Genomic DNA, 22,395 nt, shown 5'->3' on the forward strand with positions numbered 1-22,395 from the left:
TGTAAAGCGTCTAAATTGCAGTTGCATCTTGGAAAACAAACACTTTGTTTTGTTACCACGACAACTGAGATAATGTGATTCCTGCGGCAGTGTCGGCGCCGCTGCTCGCTGCTCTGCGCGACAGGCTTAAGAGTCGACGGCGGGCCGAGCGCGCCCAGATCGGGGCTGCGGCCCGGGGCGCGGCTCGGTGCAGACCGAAGCTGGTCGGGCGGCCCACGCTCGCACGTGCCACCCTGCGGAGAGAGATGAGCTGGGCGGGTCAGCTTTGTCTCAGCACCGGTCCCCTACTTCCTGTGCTGAAGCTTTGCCCGGAGAGTCACTCTGCTGGAGGATGTAAATGCGATCAGCCCCAACATGTGTGTTTAATATATCTATATCTGGACAAATAGCAATTTCATAATAGGCCCGTGTCCCGCTCCTGCCTCTTTCTCTCTTTGCTATGCGTGGCGACAAAATGAATTCAGCTCTGAACCTAATTAATCCACAAAGGTTTCATGTCTTAATCCCCAAAGTCAAGGGGGTTATTGTCCTCACAAATGAGGTCAGTGTTCCTCCCAGTGGAAATAAGCGAAAGAAGGAGGAAAACACAGCGAGCGCAGGCAGCGAGCGCAGGCAGCGAGCACCGACGCCTCTCTGCGCAGCCCTCCTGTTGAATCGGGCTGAGATACAGCGGCACGAGGCCCCACTCGCGGGGACCGGAGGTGCCGTGGAAGGGATGGTGAACATGGCACGACAAAAGAAGAGCAGAAAGAGACATGGAGGGAGCGGCGACAGCAGCGGGAGACAGAAAATTAGACGCCTGCCAATCTTCAGCGCGCAGACCTTTGAACCAGGTGGATAAGAGAGCCGCTTCTGATGCTAATTGTCACTGAGGCAAGTCACTGTCAAACTCTGAGGCGAAGAAGCTTCATCCAAGTGTGACAGGATGATAGCCATGATACAGCCCTCCGTCTGGTGGGATGACAAGGGGGGATGTGACACACATGGCCACACCATGCTGCCTGAAGCACAGTCACCACCAGCGGCCCACACAGGGTCCCCGAGGGGGACAAACCCGGGGAAAAGCGAGCGCGCCGGCCAAATGCTCGTCCGGCGTCCGCGCGCTCTGGGCACGCTGTGAGCCCCCGTCTCCGAGGACCACGTGGGAGAGCGCGGACACGTCCGCGGTCCACGTGTAGCCTAGTTTAGGCCATCCTGACGAGAGCTTTCCAAAGATCGAGGCTTGGCTGGAGGCGGGAGGGGCGGGGGTGTGGGCCGGGGTCAGCCAATAGCGGTCGTGTTGAAGAGAGGGTCGGCCAGGACGAATAAAGTCCAAGACGACACAATCAACAGCTTGCTGAAATCTGTTGCAGTCAAACGTCCGGCCAGTGGAGGGTGGGTGGAAGAGAGCGCAGAAGACTGTTTATCTTAAAGTGTGACAGGATGTCAGCGTCTGCGGCTGCTCCGCACGCCGCCGTGACTTCACCAAAGTTTGTTGGCGAGGCTTTCCCCCACAAACGGCTTGCTGCTGGACGTGGCGAGAAAGAAGAGCAAACAGAGCTGCATGCGCTCATTTCCGACTCGTGCGTGACTGCTGGGAGAAGAAGTTGGTGCTGTCGCCCCAGTTTGAAATATGAGTTTAAACTGACAAAGCGAATTAAAATGTGTAAACGCCACAGTTCTGACGCTGATTTGAAAATCGGCTATCAGAGTTGGTGTTTGTTGATTTTTAACAACTCGAGGGTTATTACATTTCCACAGCGTGACAATTAAAAACCCCTCAATCATCATGGCGGCAGCTCCGTGTAACTGAGAGGAGAGACGACGGAGCGGTCAGAGCCACGGTCACGTGAGGCCTCACCTGCGCATTTCCCACGCTGCGTTTAAGTGCAAATGACGTGTGCGAGGGTCAGGAAGGAAGGGGTTACTGATTCTGTGCCCCCGCCCCTCGCTCTGCCGCCTGCATGCTTCCCCTTCATCTCAGAGGATAGAGGAGAAAAAGATTTAAAAGGACTGGAAAAAAGCTCAATTGTTTATTGATTTTATAATAGGCTTAGCGCAAGAGAAATAAAGCGGGGGGCTGGTGGGGCAGCGTGGTCAACCGGAGGCGATGGCGTGACAAACACACGGCTTACGCCGGCGCAGGTAACGGGGGCTCCAAATGCCGGGATACTGGCCCGAGCACCTCTTTCTCCGTGTTCCCAAACGCCCGCTCGTGGTATTGTTATCGCGTATTTAAACCAGTGTAGACATAATCGCTCCCCTCGCAAACAGGGCACGACCCCGGCGCTCGGGGAGGGGGCGGGGTGTTTGCAGGAGGACGAGGTGTGACTGGCGACACAAATCAGAGAGAAAGGAGTGAATCTGAGATGTTAGTAAGTTCATGGAAAAGGCTGCGAGTGCCAGAGCATGCACAGCAGTGTGTGTGTGTAGGTCTGATATATGGATGATAACACTAATTAGCTCATTTTGTTTGGGGCACAACACTCATTAAAAACCCAGTGGGGCCATTAAAGTTACCATCCCTCCAAACCATCGCTGCCACCGTATCCATCTCAGCTGATATCTCGGCTCTCTGCTTTAATGGCCTCTGCTTCAGGTTGTTGGGTTGAGCAAAGATTTGTGGGACTTGGACCCCCCCCCCCTCGATCCAAATCTCCTGATTTCTATTTAAATCTCTCTCTGCTGCTCCGCCTCACGTCACTCTCTCTGTATATACATCACTCGCTGCTGCATGCTTCCTCCTCGCACACTCAAAGCTGTTTTCTGCAGCTGGGGAGGGATTCGCACTTCCCCGTCCCGGCGAGGCGGGGGCGACGGTTGTTTCCAAGCTTTACACAGCGATGTCACTGTAATACCAACAAACCTCGTCGTGATTCAGTGTGGCTTGTTACGCCATAAGGCACGTGTTACTCTGCAGCCGGAGAGACTGGAGGCGGAGGCCTGCCAGGATTAGATGAGCAGGTGTAGCATCCCGCTAACAGACAGCACAAAGCCACATTCGAGCCCATTCTCTCGGGCCGAGCCATGCTAACGCTAACAGCTCCTCCTGCACTGAAAGGAGGGCTCGAGCCTATCCGGTGCGCACGTCGGTGTCACAGAGCAGCGTGCAACGGGCATTCCTGCTGTGATGAGGTCGAGTTCAAAAATGTAACCAGGATATAAGAAAATAACACAAAAGGAGGCTAAATCAAATAAAAGCTCACACAGCAGTCACCTCAGCGTGCTCTATACCGTCAGCAATGCAGAGAAGCCCCAACAATCAGACGACTCCCTGAGAGCAAGCACTTTGGTGACAGTGGGAAAGAAAAACTCCCTTTGAACAGGAAGAAACCTCCGGCAGAACCAGGTTCTGTTTCACCTGCTGGATGTATGAATCCACTGCTGAAAGTAGTCCCACTGCTGCTTCCTGTTGATGGAGTAATGGTGCCTTAAAGCTACGCCGCTCCTTAAAGCGGCGGCTACTACAGAAAACTATTCTTTAAAGAATTAATATTCCTGTCCTGCCTTTGTGGGATTGGTTTTTTCTTACATCAGCGTGAGCCAGCGTGCTCGGGGCCACTGGGCCGGGTTGGTTTTTCCACGAGTGTTTCCTGCAACAATAAACCCAGAGTGCCAGGTCACATCCCCGCCGCCGCCGAAAGGCAACGCTCTGAAAATATCCTCGGTCTCAGGTCTGGATATTAAGAGTGTTGATTAGATATATGAGTTTGCCATTTGCCCACGGAGCGTGGAGTGTCTCTGACAGAACCGGGGACCATATGGCTGGTGAGAGATTTCCCCCCTCTCTTCCTCTTCGCGCAGCCTGACAGCTGGATGGCTGCTAACTGGGGACGAGGAAGCTTGGCAGCTGCAGCTGAGAGCAACGCTTTGATGCCGCTCACCCTTTTTCACTCTCACTCTTTCTCTTCTTCTCCTCCTCCTCTCTTTTTGCAGCACACACACACAGAGGATAGCTAACGCAGTGTTAACTATGCAAACTTTCTACAGGTTGGAGGACGGAGATAACCGACAGGTGGGACTGACCGCAGAGCAGGTATCCCTCCACCAACCTTCATTTATTCTTTTTTTTAATTCTCTTACATTTATTCATTTTTTAGCTGTTTAAATTAACAAAAGTTTAGAAGAGTTTATTAAATCATAAGATCCTCACAGGTGTGGAGCGCTCTTAACCCTGATTTTTTTTCCTGCTCTGGTGTAAATCTGCAAAGACGTCGGTGCGAGGGGAGCTCTGAGGGGAGGGAGAGCAGCCGTGGGTGGGTGGTGGAGGAAGTGGGGGGGGTTACAGTAGGGTGGAGGAAGAAGGGGAGGGTGAATAGGCCTCTGGGAACACATTAGGATGTACGAGTGGAAAGCAGAAACAAGTGAGAGATTTTTGATTTCCTTCCTTCTCTGCAGTTTTTTTGTTTTCGTACTTTTGTACAAAGGCGTCTTTCATCATTTTTCTTAAAAACAAAACAGAAAGACGCCGTTGGATGTTTAGATGCAGATACCTGGATGCTTTGTGCAGAATGAAAGAGAAGCCGGTTCTTTTGAATCAAACTGCAGCGGCGGGCAGGTGTTTCTCTTTGGTTTTCTCGGTTTTAATCTGAAATCGGCGCCGTGTTTCTTCCACTCTGAGGTCACGAAAAAATGCACGTTTTTGCATTTGGGGCGGAGGTCACGGCGACGGGAGAAAACGACGCGCTTTATTCCTGAAAAGCTCGCTCAGGTTTCTTCAATCTTATGTCACCGAGCTGTTTTCCCCCCGCGCTCCCTCTCGTGTTCGCACTCCTCGTCCTCGCCCCCTCCCCTCCCTCCTCTTGTTGAAGGCCCCCTGTTGCTGCCTCGCTACCAACCAGCCCCGAACACGGCGCAGGCCGGGCGGAGGCGGGGGTGCGGGGTGGAAGAGGGAGGGGAAAGATGATGTATAAGAGCGAGGGGGGAAAAAGGAGAGAGGAGAGCAGAGTTTGGCTGGAGCCAAGAGGAGAGCAGCTGGGCACGGCTAACAGGGAATGATAATGACCTCAGAAATCTGCTGTTCGCTCCACAACAATAGGGTGCTCAGTCGCCTGGAAAATTGTGTTCATCAGCTAGCTCTGCTCACTTACTAATTGACATTGCCAAATATTTTAAGAACAATTGGAATGTGGCAGGGGGAGAGGACGGAAAAAACCCAGCTCAGAGATCTTAATCCCTGGACTTAATTCCTCTCTCTCACTTTTGGCTCCTCGCTCGTTTCCCTGCCTCGCTCTCCTCTTCACGATGACGAGATAGCAACAGCTAAGGGAAAAAAGAACATTTTTCATGTAGCCTTCTGCTCTCATGTCAGCGCCCTGATGCTGACACAAAAGGCTTTTTATGTGACCTGTCACTGGGGTTAAGAGGAGGAGATTGAGAGGGGAGGGGGAGGAAGACGAGGAGGGGCGGGAAAAATTAGAGAATGATGAAGCGAGGGAGGAACGGGAAAGAAATAAAAAGATCCCGGCATCGCAAGGCCGGCGCAGGTTGTTTGCGCTCAAACCGGCAACGCCATCGTCCGCCGCCGTCATTTGCATTCCCCGACCGAGAGAGCCCTGCCTCATTTCACAGGAATCCCACATTGACGGAGTCAGACAGCTGTCACCAGACGGGGAGAAAAGGAACTTGGCGTTCACCCTCAGCCGCCCCACATCCCGCCGTTAAGCACACACATACACAATCAAAGAGAGAAACTTTTAGCCAGTGTCGCCGCGCCCGGAGGAGGAGGGAGCGCTTATTTAGCGGGGATCTGTGCATTTGTATGTGCATCTTAATGCTGAGACTAAGTAAACACGCTCCACCGGCAGCACAAGTTGTGACTGTGATGTTAATTTATGTCTTTGTTGCTTCCTTTTCTTCTTCTTCTCTCCTCTTTTTAAGGCGTCCTCCTCCTGCTGCACTGGTGGAGTAGAGAGCGCCGTTTGTGAGTCAGCTCCTCGGTCGCCGCTCACTTTTAGCAGTGACACCGGAGAAGATAGCTTGTTGATGTATTAAGAATATTAATATGCAAACAGTCTACCTGACAGTGTAAGGCAGCCTTCTGTTGTGGAAAGATAAATATTATGTTTTAATTATAAAAACATAAAACAGAAATGGGGAAGACAGAGGGTGTGTGTGTGTGTGTGTGCAGAGGTAAGCTGTGTTCTGGCACAGATTTGGAGTTGAAACGAGTGGATGGCATAATGTGCCGCTGTTTACCGAGGACTGTGATGCCCTGTCATCTCCCCCTCTGTCATTTTTTCATCTCCTCTCCTTCGGCATCGCCGTCCCGGCTTCGTAACCGAGCGGGGAATCCTAACGTGATCATTAAGACATAAAACGGGCCGATAAATGTTTCATAAGGACGAGGCTAGACGCCGATAGCCACCCAGGAATGCCGAGGAGCCTCCGTCGTTGGAATACGACTGAAATTTGTCTTAAAAAAGGCCCGGGCTAATTCCTGCCGTGGTAATATTTACAAATTGAGTCTGAGAGACGGGGTAGGGCAGAGAGGCAGAGAGCAGGAGAAAAGGAAGAAAGAAATCAAATGAGAAAGAAGAACAGAGAAATAAATTGGCCTTTTATATTGTGCAAGCGTGTACAAAAATACTAAGTCTGCATTTATCCGAGACATGTCAATCAGAGCAGCACACTGACAATTAGTGCGTTTGAATAGAACTTTTATCATTTAGCAGACACCAGAGTCCTGACCTACTGTACAAAAATACAGCTCAGGGAATGAATGTGCCTGTAACACAATGACTGTCTATTTAAGTTTGGTGACACATAAAAAATACAGATATGACAGGCCAGACTTCTTCAAATGAGCGGGGGGCAGAAAGCTCAGGTTTTGTAACCACGACTTCTCTGATTATAGAGCGAAGAAGAATAGTGCGAGGAGCGGATGTCAATTACAAAGACAAAGTCATCCGCACAGGCGAAGGAACGGGGGAAAGAGCCGTAATTCATTATTTTTTAATGCGCATACTTTTACACACATATATTATCTTTCACCGAGGGCTGGCCTCGATTCAAAGCGCCTGTGTTTAACGATTCTGCGTGCAGGGCCAGATTACTCCACAGAGGGTGCCAAACCCGATCCCCGAATCCACCAGCACCACCCTGCCGACACCCTGCCGGCCAAATGAGGTGAGGAGGAGTTCACCTTTACTGTGCCGGTGCTCCTCGCAGTCGCCGCGACGTCTGTTTACGTTACACAAGCGAGGAAAACCAGCTAATAAAAAACAGGGAGGCCTGACTGTAATTTACCAGCACCAGAGGAAACCAGCTGCTCGCAGTTTGTATCATTCGTGCATTTTTACTTTCTTTGGTTTTCAGTTTCAATTCGAGGGCAGACGCGCCGAGTTTCACTGTAAACACGTTACGTTTGACTTTAGACCTCACGTCTCTGCTTCACTGACACTGGAGGGAAAAATAGGACTTCACAGTAAACAGACGGCAGCTCGTGTCATGTTTTTATTCTTTATTTTTAATTCCTTATTTATTTGTACGCTGTCAGTTAATCCTTCACAAACTGACAAGCGCATCTTCAGCTCTGGCAGCAACACTGAGCATGCTCAGTCCAGGCTTCACGACTGCTTCCAAACCCAAGTGTGCAGTCGTGATGACAGCAAATGCATCGTTCTTTAATTTAGGGGGTCACATGGTGCAGTTTGCTCGCCCCGACACCATGTTTTACAGAAAACTGGGGAAATTTGAAATAGTTTTCGAGTTTTGTCGCAAAGGCAGCTGAAGATGACGGACAGCGTACGCGGTCAGAACACCCGAGGACCTGGAGCTCGATCTCCATGGAAGTCAGCGAAGGAGACATTCCTCTCTAATGTCAGCTAGCTACATCCACAGTGGTCTGGATCTTGTTCAGCTCGACTTTATTCCTGTTTTAATGGCACAGTAATTACACTCTAACAGTTTGTCTGCACGTGTAATTACGCCCCCATTGTACTGTCGCAATTAGATGAATATCCACGCTTTATAACCTAAGGCGTCAAGTTGGCAAATCCAATTTCAATTTGTATGGAGCGAGCATTTTGCCTGCTTGTTTGAGCCGTGGTAAGACCAGGGATATGCCGGCTAATCCCTGCCATGTTAAAACGCAAGGAAAAAAATGAAGACGCGGGGGATTCTCCAGAGAGCGAGAAGGAGAAAGAAAGAGCCAGAGGGAGCATGCACGGTGCTTTTAGAGCCAGGAGCTGGGTTTCAGGGTAGCGGGATGGTTGCAGAGGACTCGTGCAGCTTTAGGCCTTACAAGCACGCAGCAAAGCCAATTTTCTACGCATTCAGCGACGCCATCGTGCAACGCCGGTTTATTTGTGTGGAAGAGAGGGGAGAAAGAGGAGGCAGCGGTGCCTTCGTGGCACCGGGTCCTCGTGGCAGCGCTACCTGTTGCTGAGGCTTCCTAACGTGATTACTGCACGCCGTTTCCTCCCCACACAGCAAACAATACGGGGAAGTCGGCGCGAGGATAACCAAACAAAAAAGTGTAAAAAAAAAGGATGGTGATGGGCATATATGTAATTACCTCTTTGTTTCTTTCAAAAATATTCAATAAGGGAGATGCTCAAGGTGTGCCGCAGAGCTGCGTTTAATAAGGAAGGTCTTTAAAGGACATCTCTGACAAAGGCTTTTGTTTTTCTGCTCTTTTTCTTCCACACTTCACGCACTGCTTTTAAACAAGTGCCGTCTCAAAGACAAAAGTGCCAGAGCTGACCTTCTTTCACAGTTGAGATGTTATTGTTGATTACTATAATTTAAGTTTAACTCTAAATTGCTGCGGGTAGGTGGCGGGGTAGAAGGCGAGCACGCACACATGCTCGCAGGTACACGCCGACAGAGAATCACGAGCTCTGCTTTTCAAACCTCAGATATTAACACAATGGTACAGTACGGCATCCTGTTCACTCTTCGAGAGTGATATGTGCACACACGCAACAAAGCAACCCCGCACACACGCATGCAGCGGAGAAGCATGACACCTTTCTCCACATGAGACTCAGACACATTTTTCTCACACATCAAAGCTTCTAATTTGAGAGTCCCCGAGCTCCAAACGTGATTCATATTGTGTAAGTTGTGAACAACGACGAGTCAAGTTTGCTGCTCCTTCTTATTAAAAAACAGGAAGTGGCAAAAGAGGCTCTGTTAAAGCACTTTCAATGTCAAGTCTGTTTCCTTCTCAATTTCACATAAAAACTCCATCCGTCCACATCACAGTCTGCGTACTTCCTCTGCACGGCTTCAAACCCGGCCGTGCTGCGCTGCGACTGAGCGGCGCACACGCAGCAACGCGCACTATTTTAATTTGTTTTTCTACGTACGTTTCTGTCTTTAATCCTCCAAAGGTGGTGCCCCCAGGGCCAGATTTAACCACTCATCTAAATCTAATGCGACCCTTTGTTCTCCGCTACCATTTGGCGGTAAATACGGCGAGTTTTATTATTTGAATTTGTGCATTTATTCATTTTGCGTACAGTACCTCTGAAGTTGCTGAAATGCCACAAGCTGTACTCGTCAGATTCAAAGTGCTCCAGTCAAAAGAGACGCAGGGACGGAGAGAGAGGGGGAGAAACTTCCAGCATTAAAATTCAGAAGATAATTACATCCGCTACACCCCCACCCTGTTGAGAAGTGTTATGTTTAATAGTCTCTATAAAGAAAATAGGTTTTTATCTCACTCTCATTTTCATTAATTCCTAATTGGGGTGGGGGGTTGTCTGTTATTATTTCTTAGATTAAAATAAACATAGCCTGTCCCATGTTCAAACCCATCACACTACACGGGCACGATAAGGACTTCATGCCTCTGTGAATAAATAAACAATTTCGTCTCCACTGGTGGAATTAAGTTGCTTACAGCCTTAAGCTAAGCCACTCTGATTTATATTTATATATATTTATATTTTCTCTCAAAAGACTTAAAAGCACATCCTTGCTTCTGCAAATGAAGCTCGCTAATGTTTTTGACCTGCTTTATATGTATATCTTTAATTAGTGTCTTGTTTAGCTTAAACCGACTGATTATCGCGTATTCGTGACCTAATTACTGCACGCGCTTCTTAACGCCAGCGTAGCGCCCTGAGGAGCAACCAAAAGTTACCTTTAAAAACTTGTGTAATCATTAGCAATGAGCCTCCCTTAATCCCACTAAACATACACTTATCTAGCCCCGGCCGGCCTGCGTTGGCTGGGTGGGGGAAGGGGAGGGGTTCGCTCATCTCCGCCGTGTTTATTAAAGACATTTATTAATCGCTGTGCTTAAGACGAGCTCGTCCCCGCACTCCCGGGAAACAGACTGCTAACCCGCAAACGGGCACGATGGCGTTCTCTGGAGTCTTAATGGCAGAAACAACAGAGCAAAGCTGACTCTATGTGCCGCGTGCACCGCTAGTTCAATGAAAGTCAAACAGTGTGCAGCGGCCCAGCGTTAACACAGACTGTACACAAAGATGGACGTAGCATCCTGCTTTGCCTTCTAACACCCTGAGGGGGGCGACTCCTCTGGGGCCTGCTCAGGTGCTTATTTCACAAACTACGGTCACGGTGAGGGTCGACTTAGTTTCTCAGTCAACGATGAGAACACACTTTGCTTTGCTATTCATCAGCTGTTTTTATATATAAAAACATGTACCCATCATGTAAAGCAGGGGTGTCGAACTCAGATACACAGTGGGCCAAAATTCAAAACAGGAACAAAGTCGCGGGCTAACATTAATATTTATTGAAATATATTTATTCCTCCAGATATGAGAATGAATCTTTTCTTCTGGACTCAAACACGTTTTGCTGAAAAACTGAATATGGAACAAGCAAAGCTTAATACTAAACAATATATATATTAGCTGTATAATACCAGTAGGCCAGCTCTGATAGTAATTTGGTATGGCTTCACGGGCCAAGTGTAATTAGGCTGCCAAATTTGGCCCGCGGGCCAGAGTTTGACACCTATGATGTAAAGCATCAAAGATTAGGTTAACGATAGCTTAAAGGTTAAGATTAGGTAAGCAAACAGAGCATCCCATGTGGTCTCAGAGGGAACTACACCCTCTGCATAAGTTTGAGACTGGAGGCATGAACAGGTCGTGTTGTATGTGACTCTGCATCTCTTCTCAATGTTTTTTTACATTTGAGCCGCCTTAAAAAACCCAAAGCAAACATCACTCGAGGTCTTCTTCCTTTAATAAAAGCTGAGGATCACTGCTGTCTATGTGTTTAAAAGATTTGACTAGAACAGAAATCAAATTTCACGGAAAGGCGGATCACAGGAAAAGATCTACATCACTTTCTCTGGTAGACATGGAGGACGCTCGCTCCACTGCCTTCTAGTTGATTTAGTAAGTAGTTCTCCTACCTGAAGATGGTGAGGAGGGATGGGGGCTGTCGTCCTGGATGCTTCCTGTCTGGGAATGTCCCCCGCCAACGCCACTCTCCTCTGTCACATTGGATGAACCGGGAGTGGTGGAGCGGCTGATGGACTGGGACTCGGGGTCACTGGCCGATCCACGGCGTTCATCCAGTCCTTGCTGAAGTGCCTCGTCAATGCCTCGCCTGTCTTTACCGTGGATTCGCGAGTGGACGACCATTTGATGGTAGGTTCTGAAGACACGTCCGCAGTCTGGGCACTCTGAAGGCTTCTCCTTCAGGCCGGACAGGCCGGAGAGGCTGTAGTCAATGTTTGGGCTTCCCAAGCCAGCCAGGGCTCCAGGAGCCTCAGCACTACCGTGGTGGGACATGAGATCACGGTGACCGTCAAAGCCTCTTCCATCCTCCTTCATGGACATCACTGCTCCACTGGAAGCCTTGGATCCCTGCAGGGCCTCGGAGAGCTGCTTCTGCTTGGAGCTATCACCGGAAGCAATCAAGGAGTAGTCTTGTTTCTCCTTTGAGAAGGAAGCCAAGGAGCCCGCACCAGCCATCTCATCTTCCTGCCCCGGGGTTATATGGTGCTGCTGCTGCTGATCCTTGGGCATGAAAGCCCTGTCCATAGCCATTCCACGAGCCATTATCTGCCAGGCTTGGTAGCTATTGATCGAGTCCATCTCTGCCACCTTTGCAGCCGCCTGGAGGCGCTCCATGCAGCTCGACTTGAGCGGTGGAACGAGGTTGAGACAGCCAAGGAGTGAGCGCTTCTCGTTTTCACCTAGCCCGTGGCCTATTGCACCTGCCATGGGTCCAAGCAGCTTTCCTAACATCTCCTTTTCCTTCATGGCTATCCCCGCTTTAGCCAACATCTGGTGCTGCTCGCTGAGGCCCTGCTTGTCTGGTGAAAGGAAGCCTCCCTGAAGACAGGAGATGTAGCGGGAATAAAGGTTGGCATGGGCTTCCTGAGCCAGATTGCTCATGCTGTTGACGGCGGCCATGTCCTGCTCACTGGGCTGGGGTGGCTTGCTCTTGATGGCCAGCTTATTCAGATGCACCTTCATGTGGTTCTTGAGGAACCAGGGTTCCTTAAAGCGACGGCCACAGATTTGGCAGCAGTGTTCAAAGGACTCCTTGTGCTTTCTCATGTGGCCCTTGAGGAACCAGGCTTGGCTGAACACCTGGCCGCAGACCTCGCAGCGAAACTCGGTGGCCATCTGCATGCCCCCGGAGCCACCAGAACCCTGGCCCTGCGTGGTCTCGGCTGTGATGTGGGCCTTCTCCACATGGCTTATCAGCTCTTCTTCGTGGGAGGCGGCGAACTCGCACAGAGTGCATTTGTAGGGCTTGTGGAGAATGCGGATGTGACGGTCCAGCTCCTCGCGCTTCTTGAACTTCCCTTTGCAGAAGGTACAGCGGAAGCCCACAGTAGGGTTCAGAGACTGGTCGTCCTGAGCGCCGGCCGGCTTGGGTGAGGAAGACGGCTGAGAAACTGTGTCTGGAGTGGCGAGCCCGGAGGAATGGGTGGGGGCGCAGGTTGACCCTAACTGCTGCTGATGGGTGTTTGAGCTGCTGTTGGGGCCCAGATGTGGCGTCTGAGCGGTCTGGAGGAGACTGCCACTCCCTCTCATCTGCTTGTCTCTCAGGATGGCTCTCTCCTCGAGCTCGTGCAGCAGCCGGTTCTCTTCTCGAACTCGGCCACGGCCTTTTCCCAGGTTCCCCAGTTTGTGGGTGCGGAGATGGATCTTCAGGTTGCCCTTTTGAGCCGCTCTGTGGTCACAGTAGGGGCACTTGAATGGCTTCTCTCCCGTGTGTGTGCGCATGTGCAGAGACAGGATGCTGTTGAAACGGAAGCGCTTGCCACACAGTGGGCACGGGTACTTCCTGTTCTTGCGAGCATCGTCTTCGATATCATTCATCTGGGACATGATGCCCAAGTTCTGCCCATTGAGAAACTGCTGCAGGTCGACACGCCCGTTTAACCCACTCAGTGCCCCTGCGTCTATGTCTCGATTGAGCTGATTGGCTAGTAGAGCCATCTGGCTGCTGATTGGTTGACTGGCCAGGGCTGCGTGGTGTGTCTTCTCATCCAACGGCGTGGCCGCCTTCTCTTCGGGAATCTGCTGTGGGCGGTGCAGGTCGGGAAAGGCGTGTCCTAACTGGGCAGTGAGCTGGTGAAGCTTTTGACTGATTGGGTAACGGCCGTTTAGAACAGCATTGCTCAGGTGGGCTTCGGCGTCAGGCACCACTGACGATACACCAAGACATAAACTAGAGTCCTCCATCCTGAAGAAACAGAAAAATAAAAACGTATTAGAAACATTTTTGACGTATTTTAATATTTTACAGACATTCAACGATAGTGTGTGGGCGTTCATCCAACCACGTGTCTGGAAATGTGGATGCCAGTTGTGTCATATTTCAGGTGTATGTACACGTTATCAACAAGTAATGCTCTAAACACTCACTTTTTCTGCTCTTGGATCTCTGTGATGTCATAGAGACACAGGATCAGATAAAAAAGGATTTTTGTTTTGAACTGAAAATCATGTAAAGACACTCCAAGGATGAGTGTGGGGCTGGAGAGGAGCAGGATAGGTGCCCTGGTGAAATAAAAACACCAGTGTGAACTGTCAGCGCCGAAGGCCTGCGGGGATGCTGCGACTCAGAACTTTTTCAAATTGTAAAGCCATTTTGGATGGAATAATTACTCTGTAAACACAGTGAGCAGTGTATAATTAAGCTACTTGTGCCCATCCTATCAGAATTCCTCCAATTACACGCCTTAATGAAATGGAGCAACTGCATTGCCGGGAAGCCACGGCAATACTACAATTATGATATTAACAATAGCACTTAAAACCAAGGGGTTACTCCAGTAAACACAACATTCTTATCTCGGTGCCACGACACTTGTCTTGGCACAATATTCCATTAAAGAGCCGTATTACATTTGATGTGAATCGCTTTGCTCTTTGCTGTCTGCGCTCTTCACAGTTTCCAGGACGGTGGAAACAACATGAAGATGCTGTGGATACACCGACACTGCTCTGTGAACAGCCCGCTCTTTGTTCTGCTGGCTTTTGGGTGAAATATGTCACAGTTTTCACACCGCGCTGCAACGCCATTAAATGTGTTTTCATTCCGTATGTGTAACATCGGCGAATGCATAAGTAAAAAATAAATAAACAACAGTGCTTTTAATGCACATCCATCTGTTCTCCAGATGGAGAGGTATAAGCAGCTATCGCTGCTTGCAGGGGTCAAACCTGCAAAACAATAAGTGTGGTTCTGCTTAGGTCAACAAAATATTGTATAATATCTCATTAAGCTGATTAGCATGCTGCCTGGTAACAGCGGCAGCCACTGGACTTTAATGTAGCCTTATAATCATCAAAAAGCGCTTTTGAGGCGAGGCGGCGTGAAGGAGTGGCACTAGGTGACATGTTAGGAAGCTCAGCGTACTCTTCACAGGAGCAAAGGGCATCCACACTGGGATCCTTCTTCTCTTTCTCCACCTACGTTTGTGAAGCACACACTACACCACGTCGTGCTCGGCTTAAGTGTTCATTCAACCACCCCCCCTCCCCTCCCAGTAGGAGGTCAGCAGACATAAGGGCTGCCTGTTCTGGTACCGCAGAGTCCTCCAACACACTGCCGATGGTGGATTCTTATCTCGCTGACATGAATTAAACACTGTGGCCACTTTCCACTTGTGTGTAAAGGAATGTGACACTTGTGGGCTGCCCTTTGAATTCTCCTTATTTCTCCCCACAAGTATCGTAAAGCAATGCGCCTGAATTCATTAAGAGTATAATGGCTATGCTATGTTCTGCAGGCTTGCATACAGCACTTCGATGTGCTCTGTCACAGATCTTATCTGACCCGAGTGACGCTGAAAGAAATCACTTTAGGAGCCTGCTAATAAAAAGTTTGTGCTTGAATGAAATATTTCCAGACTGGCCACAAATGAAAGGAAAACCTTGAACGTGTGACCCGTCCAGCTGAGAGGCTGTGAGACGGTGCCGGGTCCGTTTTGAGCGCTCACCTTCCTGCCGTGACGATCTGCCCGATCTGCACCACAAACCTGAGTTTTTGTGAAAATGTACCTACTTCCTGTCACTGCTGTCATTTCAAAGCAATCTTTGTCTTGCTGTTGTTCCACTTAAAATCATTCTACAGAAATGTAATCTCTATATTTTCCTGTATTTGTTCGTTCAAGCACATGCTTAAAAACACAATACTGTTGAATTTAAAGGTCACACGTCATGTTGATAACTGGAACATAAGGCGCTAAATGATGTAAATTATGATATACAATCACAGTTACGATAAATATATTACTTTGGTCAGAGGTTGTCAAATAATTAGGATAATCAAGCTTTTTTTTTTTTACCTTTGTTTCAGTTCATGCATGAAAAAAAGTTGTTTTTAGCAAATTGGAAATAAAAATCTAATTTTCTTTTAATCAACCACAGGACTGAAATATGAACCAAGACCTGCAGTTCGTCCGACATCCAGCAGGGGCAGCAGTGAGTCAGTCCCCACAGACCCCCGTGTTGAAGCAGCACAAATAACCATGTTTACAGCCTGATACACAAACTTCACGACACCTGCACAGGGGGAGGGTGTCTTCATAAATCACCCAGATTGAAGCGTGCATAATTATGGGTGTGGCCTGATGCTCCCATACACGCTGTGCGAACAAAGCTGACCGCTCCACCCTCTCGTCTAAATTTGGAAACAAAAAGATTTAGTCAACCATGGTGACCAAAACGTCACACTCTTTCAGACCAGGAACCGATCGGTGTCCATCCTTTACGTACAGTCTGTTTTAAAGCTAAACTTGTTCACACAAGCTGGTGTTTTTCCTTTAATTTGTCACCATATAGTTTTATCACACACGCTCCCACGGTGTGGGAGAATTACTGCTGGGAAGGATCAAACTTTGTTAGGCTGCTTTAAACGACTTGTGGTTTTAAATTGTATTTATGTGACACCCCATCTTCCATCAGCAGCCGTGCATATATTGGAGGAGACCTTATTTGAATGGGCCCTTTTTACAGAAGCGGCTGCCTTTTGGAATAGAAATCTGTGATTTAAACTAGGCTGATGAGCTGTTGCTCATTTGGGGAGATAGCAGCTTGCCCTTTTCTTCAATTTGATTTCTGCCTTTATCTTTAACATATAACAAAGGCAGATAGACAATGGAATAATGTGAAATGAACTGACGAATCCAGTTTGTGTTTTTTATAAACGTATCCTGGCTGACGAGCGTATGCAAATGAGGCACATTAATATGCTCGCCTTGCTCCCGAGTCATTTTATATTTTTTCCCCTGATTAAAAAGGACATTTCTTATGTGACATCCCCCCTCTGCTCACATCCGCACGCACGAGCACGCGCGCGGGGAATTGGAGGGCGGTGTACGAGCCGTAGACACGCAGCCAGTCAAACACGAGCCTCTGACTACAGACAACAATTCGACATGCGAGTGCCCTCTAAAAGACGCGGCGAGTGCGCTGCAGCTCACTGCTCTCACCAAACCGAGCAGCTCGACGCTGTCACAGGAGAACTCGGGTTCTTACCGGCCATCCTGGGGAAAGACTCGGGGCCCCGCCGTCCCTCGCCGCAGACTCCGTTACGAACGCCAGCTTTGTGCTCTTACAGTACATGTGCCGTTATTCTCTAACCTGTACGACCTTATCATTTCCTGGCATGTGCTGCAACGCTGCCTCATTAAAACTATTGGCTCCTCCGATACCTCTAAAACCACAAAGACTTCCTTTAGCATTTTCTCACGACGGTTCGCTTGTTGTCTTTATAGTTTGTGGTTTAATATTCAGCGAGGCTCCACGTGCACTCACAAACACGGCGAATCCTCTGCACGCTCACACAAACTGATTTCACTTGGTTTCTCTTCAATCCTCAGCTTAATTATAAGTGGTATCTGTGACACAATGGAAGTATATTACAGTCACCATTTAAATGTGCTCAGTTCATTTCTTTCTTATCAATGGTAGCATGCATCATAAATGCATACAGGATTTAAATGTGCTCCTCTCTAATTGCAACCATATAAATTATTGCATATGAAAGGCACTCGCAGCATTAGGGATGGCCGCCTGTTATGAATTCATATTCAAATAAACAGCGTTCTTGGTGAATTTGCTGTCAGGCTCGAGTTTTGTCAGAAAACTTTTGGCTGACATTTAAGACGAGAAGGGTGGGGGGGGATCGAAAAGCCATTAGTCGGACTTTACTTTGTTATTTTGGCATTTATCGACACGAAACCCATCGACTAATCACAATGCGATACCTCATTAAGTCCTAATGAACAAATTCATTGCGTTAAACAAATCAATCATTATTCACAATGTGCCGAATTCAATCATATCTGCACCGAATCGTTAACGAGACGCAGGGGCCGCGGCGACGGCGCTCTGATGTCGGAGGGACAACGTGGGCCATATGTTCCTCACGTGCTAAATATTTGGCGATTAGGCGAGCGGCGGGGACAGTCGGGTTCATTAAAAAGCTCTAAGTGTATTTTCAAAGTACAAACAGAGCTTCCTCATCTTTTCAAAGATCAATTACCTCTTGGCAAAAGACGGTTCGGTTCGAGCGCTGCACATATGAGTTTGTTCCCGGCTCGTGTTTTGTTCTATTGCAGGTGGTCTTTGCGAGACGTCTAATTAATCCAATAAAAAAGCCGCCTTGTTTTCCTTCCTCTCGCTCGCACTTTGACTTTGCCGCATTATTACTTTCTGTAATGAGGCAAAAACACTCCGCACTCAACTGCACACAGAAACAGTCGCAGAACACCTGCCAGATTCGAGCGCAGCTCCACCCGAGGCTGGCGGGCCGGGACCCGGAGCCCGCGAGAGGACGGGTGCTTTTAATACAAAGACACGTCTGCGTAAAAAGAACGTGACGTTTACACCGATCCCAGTCAGCTCGGCATTACACTAATATACAGCAGTTTTCCACAGAGCTCCTTGAACTTGAAAGAATCATAAGAACACGAGTGGATTAACACGATCCGGCTCCACTTCAGCACAGACAGCACAAGAGCTGTGACAAACTGAGTGAACAGGAGCCTCTCCCTCTCTCTCTGCACAATATGTCATTGAGGGCTGTTTAAGAGGTCCTGTCAACAGGTAGTTCAACTTTCAGCTCATCCCCGCTGATCAGCGAGGGCCCTCCTGACAGCGAGAAAAGAAAGACACCGGGAGGGAGCGGGAGGCACAGAAAGAAAAATGTTGTGGCTCTTTTTATCCATCCGGCGCTCTGACAGCCTTGCGGGGGATGCCATGGGAGGAAGATCAATGCGGGACAAGCGGATTCCCACAGTTCATTGTTCCGGGCCGGCCAAATCATCTTCCCAAGGCGGCCGGGAGCTCAAAGCCTCGCTTTATGATAACCATCCCTGGTATTATTCCCACTATGATGATGATGACCTGCAGATGTCTGTGTGTGTGTGCGTGAACACCTCTCCCCTCCTGAGCGCAGTACAATAGAGGTCACAGCGGCACGGTTGGACCCCTGCAGCAGCCAACAAAGGCGAGCGATGAGCACGGGATTAACAGTGTCAAACACTCGCTAAGCAGCGGGAGGGTACGGCCGGCGAGCAGAGACACAAAACAGGAAAATGTAGTAAATGATGTGAAAATGGTTCTCATGCATCAGACGGCTCTGTGCGCCTTGTCCTGCTGAACATCACAGGTTCAGTCAGGATGTCGTGTTTTTAAGGTGGATCCAGTTTCCTTCGTACTAAACATGACCGGGGTTCCTAACCACGAGGTCAGCGTGCGAGCAGCCATGGTCAGGTGGAAGAAACGAACCTATGGGTGACCAGAGCAGTTATTGAACACAAACGTGCAGGGAGCAGAGGGAACATTCAGCCGAGTTCGAAAGCTGTTTTTCAGGTTCTGACTCGACGTGATCGCCGTGTCTCTCACGCAGCTCCCTCTGCGATTATTCCATCATATCCCGATCCTCCTCTTCCTCGCGTTCTCTGATATTCTTGCGTAACCATTTTTTGATGAAGCACATCTCTGGTATCTACAGTTTTCCTGTTTATCATCCGTGGTTGGCTTCCATATGTGAGCACAGGTGTAAACGCAAAGAGCTGCATGGGTGAGGTTCAAAATGTCCAGTGATGTACCTGCGTGCTGCGGCCTGCTTGGTGTCCGGTGACTGAGCTCTTCTTCCTGTCAAATCAGTCAGAAAAACCAGGGCACAGTTCAGTGTGTGTGTGTGTGTGTGTGTGTGTGTGTGTGTGTGTGTGTGTGTGTCGGACAACAAACATGGCAGTGTAGCGCGCTCACGCATGGTTAGAAAGAGGACAGAGAGACAATGACCACAGTGTATCTGTCACAGCTTACATCACTGGCTGCTCTCTGTGCTGCATTTCAATGCTGCACACACACACACACACACTCGGGGAGAATGTGTGGGTCACCGCGGGGCGCGGCGGCGATGACCTGCCTGATTCGGGATTGAGACTAATCGTCAGTGGCGTCGAGGCTCTGTGTGATTTTCAGGTGACGGCGGCGAGGGCGAGGCAAACGCAGAGGAAGAGAAAGTCGCTGAATGTCAATACGGCCTAAATAACAGAATATCAGAAATAATTGCTGTTTTCTTCCACTCACGCTGGGCGCTTTCTGGTGGAGTTTTGCATAATGACTCCAGCGGAGGGGGGGTGGCTGTGGAGGTAATAGAGGTGGTGGTAAAGGGAGGGGTTGTTGTGACAGGTGCTGAAATCCAACGAGGGAGGCGAGGGAGACAAAGGTTCAATTTACTAAGAGGAGACTTTAATTGTTACACAGCTAATTAAGAGAAGAAGGATCTTTTCTGCACTCTCGACTGTTTACCGAGAGCTGCGTGTGCAGACTCGGGGAGGCAGGCCCATCCTATAGCGTGCACGCACCCACCGCAACATGCAACATATCTGTTTCACAGCTTCTCTGCGCTGGGAGTTTGGGACTTTCTCTTTCTTTTTCCAAGTGAAACAAAAGTCTATGGCTAATTAGCAGCACTCATTACAGGAAGCGAGTCAGGTAATTATTTTACATCATGCTGCCGATAATTGAATGATTCTTCAATGTCTGAATGTCTGTTTGAAAGTGCCCCCCCCCCTTTCTCTTTCTTTGAGGGAGATAAGAGAGAGGCTGGATGGATACAGGTACTGCTGCCATATGCTCTTCAATGAAAAAGCTCTTCTGTCGAAGCAAATGGGATTTTTAAATATTGAAACTGCTGCATGTCTTTTTAATATGACCGTGTTAAATCTCTCTTTATTCCATCACTTTGATAAAGTCTCTCCTCTTCTTCTTTGTCGGCTGCGAGGAAGCAAAACTTTGGCTTTCTGAGAAGAAGAAAGTTATTGTGCAGCTGTGCGTCGCCTTGTTGTCTTTAAGCAGCACGTTTCCTGTTTAAGAAAGCAAACTAATCTTATCAAAGCCATCAGGAAGCTGAGACTCGAGTGGAAATGCTTGCAATTCTCTGCATATGTTCGAATATCTCTTAGTGGCCTTATAACTGCTTTTGTTCTCACGCGCTGTCGCCGAGGCCGGCGAGGAAGAAAAAACGCTGCGCTCGGCGTCAGCTCTCTCTCCCTTTAGCTCAGATGTGCGCGCAGAGCTAATGCGGCACTTTACATAAAAGCAGAGACAGAGAGCCAGCGTGCATGTGTGCTTTAAGGCCAGGGTGTATTTATTACGGACTAATTGTAGCAGAGGAAGTGCTTTAGAGGGGTGTGCTCTCGGGAGAGAGGGCGGAGGGCCCCGGGGACATAAGAGAGCGTGTTTATCTATCAGACGTTATCAGAAAAACAAAGTGCTGACTGCTCTTAAGATTAGAGATGGGGTTCGGGGGGAGCGGGAGGGGATGAAAAGGTTTACAGAAGGAAATAAAAGCAGCGAAAGGCTGATAAAGAGAAAAAGAGTCAAAGAGGAAGAGAGATGCCAGTGAGGCAGCGTTTGCATCGATGCCAGTGACTCACTGAGAGGATGCTGTGATTAAAGCAGGAAGTTGGTGAAACCTCAGAGGAGCCAGGCTCTTTTCTTCTTCTCCTGCAGGCCTCTCTGTGAACCGGACTACAAAACACACACATTTACTGTGAGCACCCAGGTGTGTGCGTGAGAACATCAAAGTGTTGATTTTCAGAGATTTCGAGAAGTTTGACTTATTGATCGATGGATTATTAATAGAAGGTCAGATGTAAAGGCAATAATTAAACACATCCAGGTCTTTGATGGAGACAGGCAGCAGCCGTGACCGCACAGCGGCACTTGACTCAGAAGCTGGAGTATGTTTGTCACGTGACATCTCTGCGCCGTCCTGCTCCAACGTGAACGAGTCGCAGGACGTTTTCACGTCTGAGAAGAGACTGGACGTTCTCGTGGCGTTTACAGGAACACAGCGAGCTCAGTCTCTGCGGTTCAGGGAGGCGGGAACTAAACATGGTTTGACTTCAGACGCTAGAGCTGCTTACGGTTCTCAGCGCAAGAAAAGACAACACGTACACGAGCACACAGGTGAGTTCACTGTGGCCGTGAGCGAGCTGTGGACACATCACAGTTCAGGCAGACGTTTGAACTGAAGGCTGAATAACGTCCGTCAGCACCGAGGAAAAACGCTCTTTCGTACAGTACCAGCGTTGTGTGACTTTGAAGGTATCTGTTTCCCATGATTCCTTGCATCTGTCCACAGCTGAGCTTCATCTCAGAGCCGTCTGTCTGTCAGTCTGTCTGCCCGGCCAACGCTGCATTTTCCTCATTCTTCTCTGCCCTGCTTGACCTTCAGCTCTGTCACCGACTTATCTTCCACAACAAAGGCTACGCTACACACACTCATTAAAAACACACACACACACACACTGTTGGGGGCTAAGTTCATTAAGACACTGGATGTTTGTAATGAAAAATGACCTCTCTGAAGTACAAAGTATGAACAGTATGAATTCATTTCCTTTATTAAAACTTACTGCAGCACGCACACACGCACACACACGCACGCACACAGACACACACACGCACGCGCACACACACACACACACAC

General features: G+C 48.9%; 1 protein-coding gene across 1 annotated transcript in view; it reads right to left on the reverse strand.

The window, feature by feature from the left end:
- Nucleotides 1-22,395, reverse strand: part of znf536 (zinc finger protein 536) — a gene marked incomplete in the record, with an annotated part of 228,150 nt that overhangs the window by 101,849 nt on the left and 103,906 nt on the right. The window contains 1 exon segment of the mRNA XM_042221534.1: nt 11,324-13,617. Coding sequence (XP_042077468.1) covers nt 11,324-13,616 — 2,293 coding nt within the window.

This window comes from Haplochromis burtoni, unplaced genomic scaffold (assembly GCF_018398535.1).
Source record: "Haplochromis burtoni strain Fernald_Lab_line unplaced genomic scaffold, NCSU_Asbu1 Contig_69, whole genome shotgun sequence".
NCBI classification, from domain to species: Eukaryota; Metazoa; Chordata; class Actinopteri; order Cichliformes; family Cichlidae; genus Haplochromis; species Haplochromis burtoni.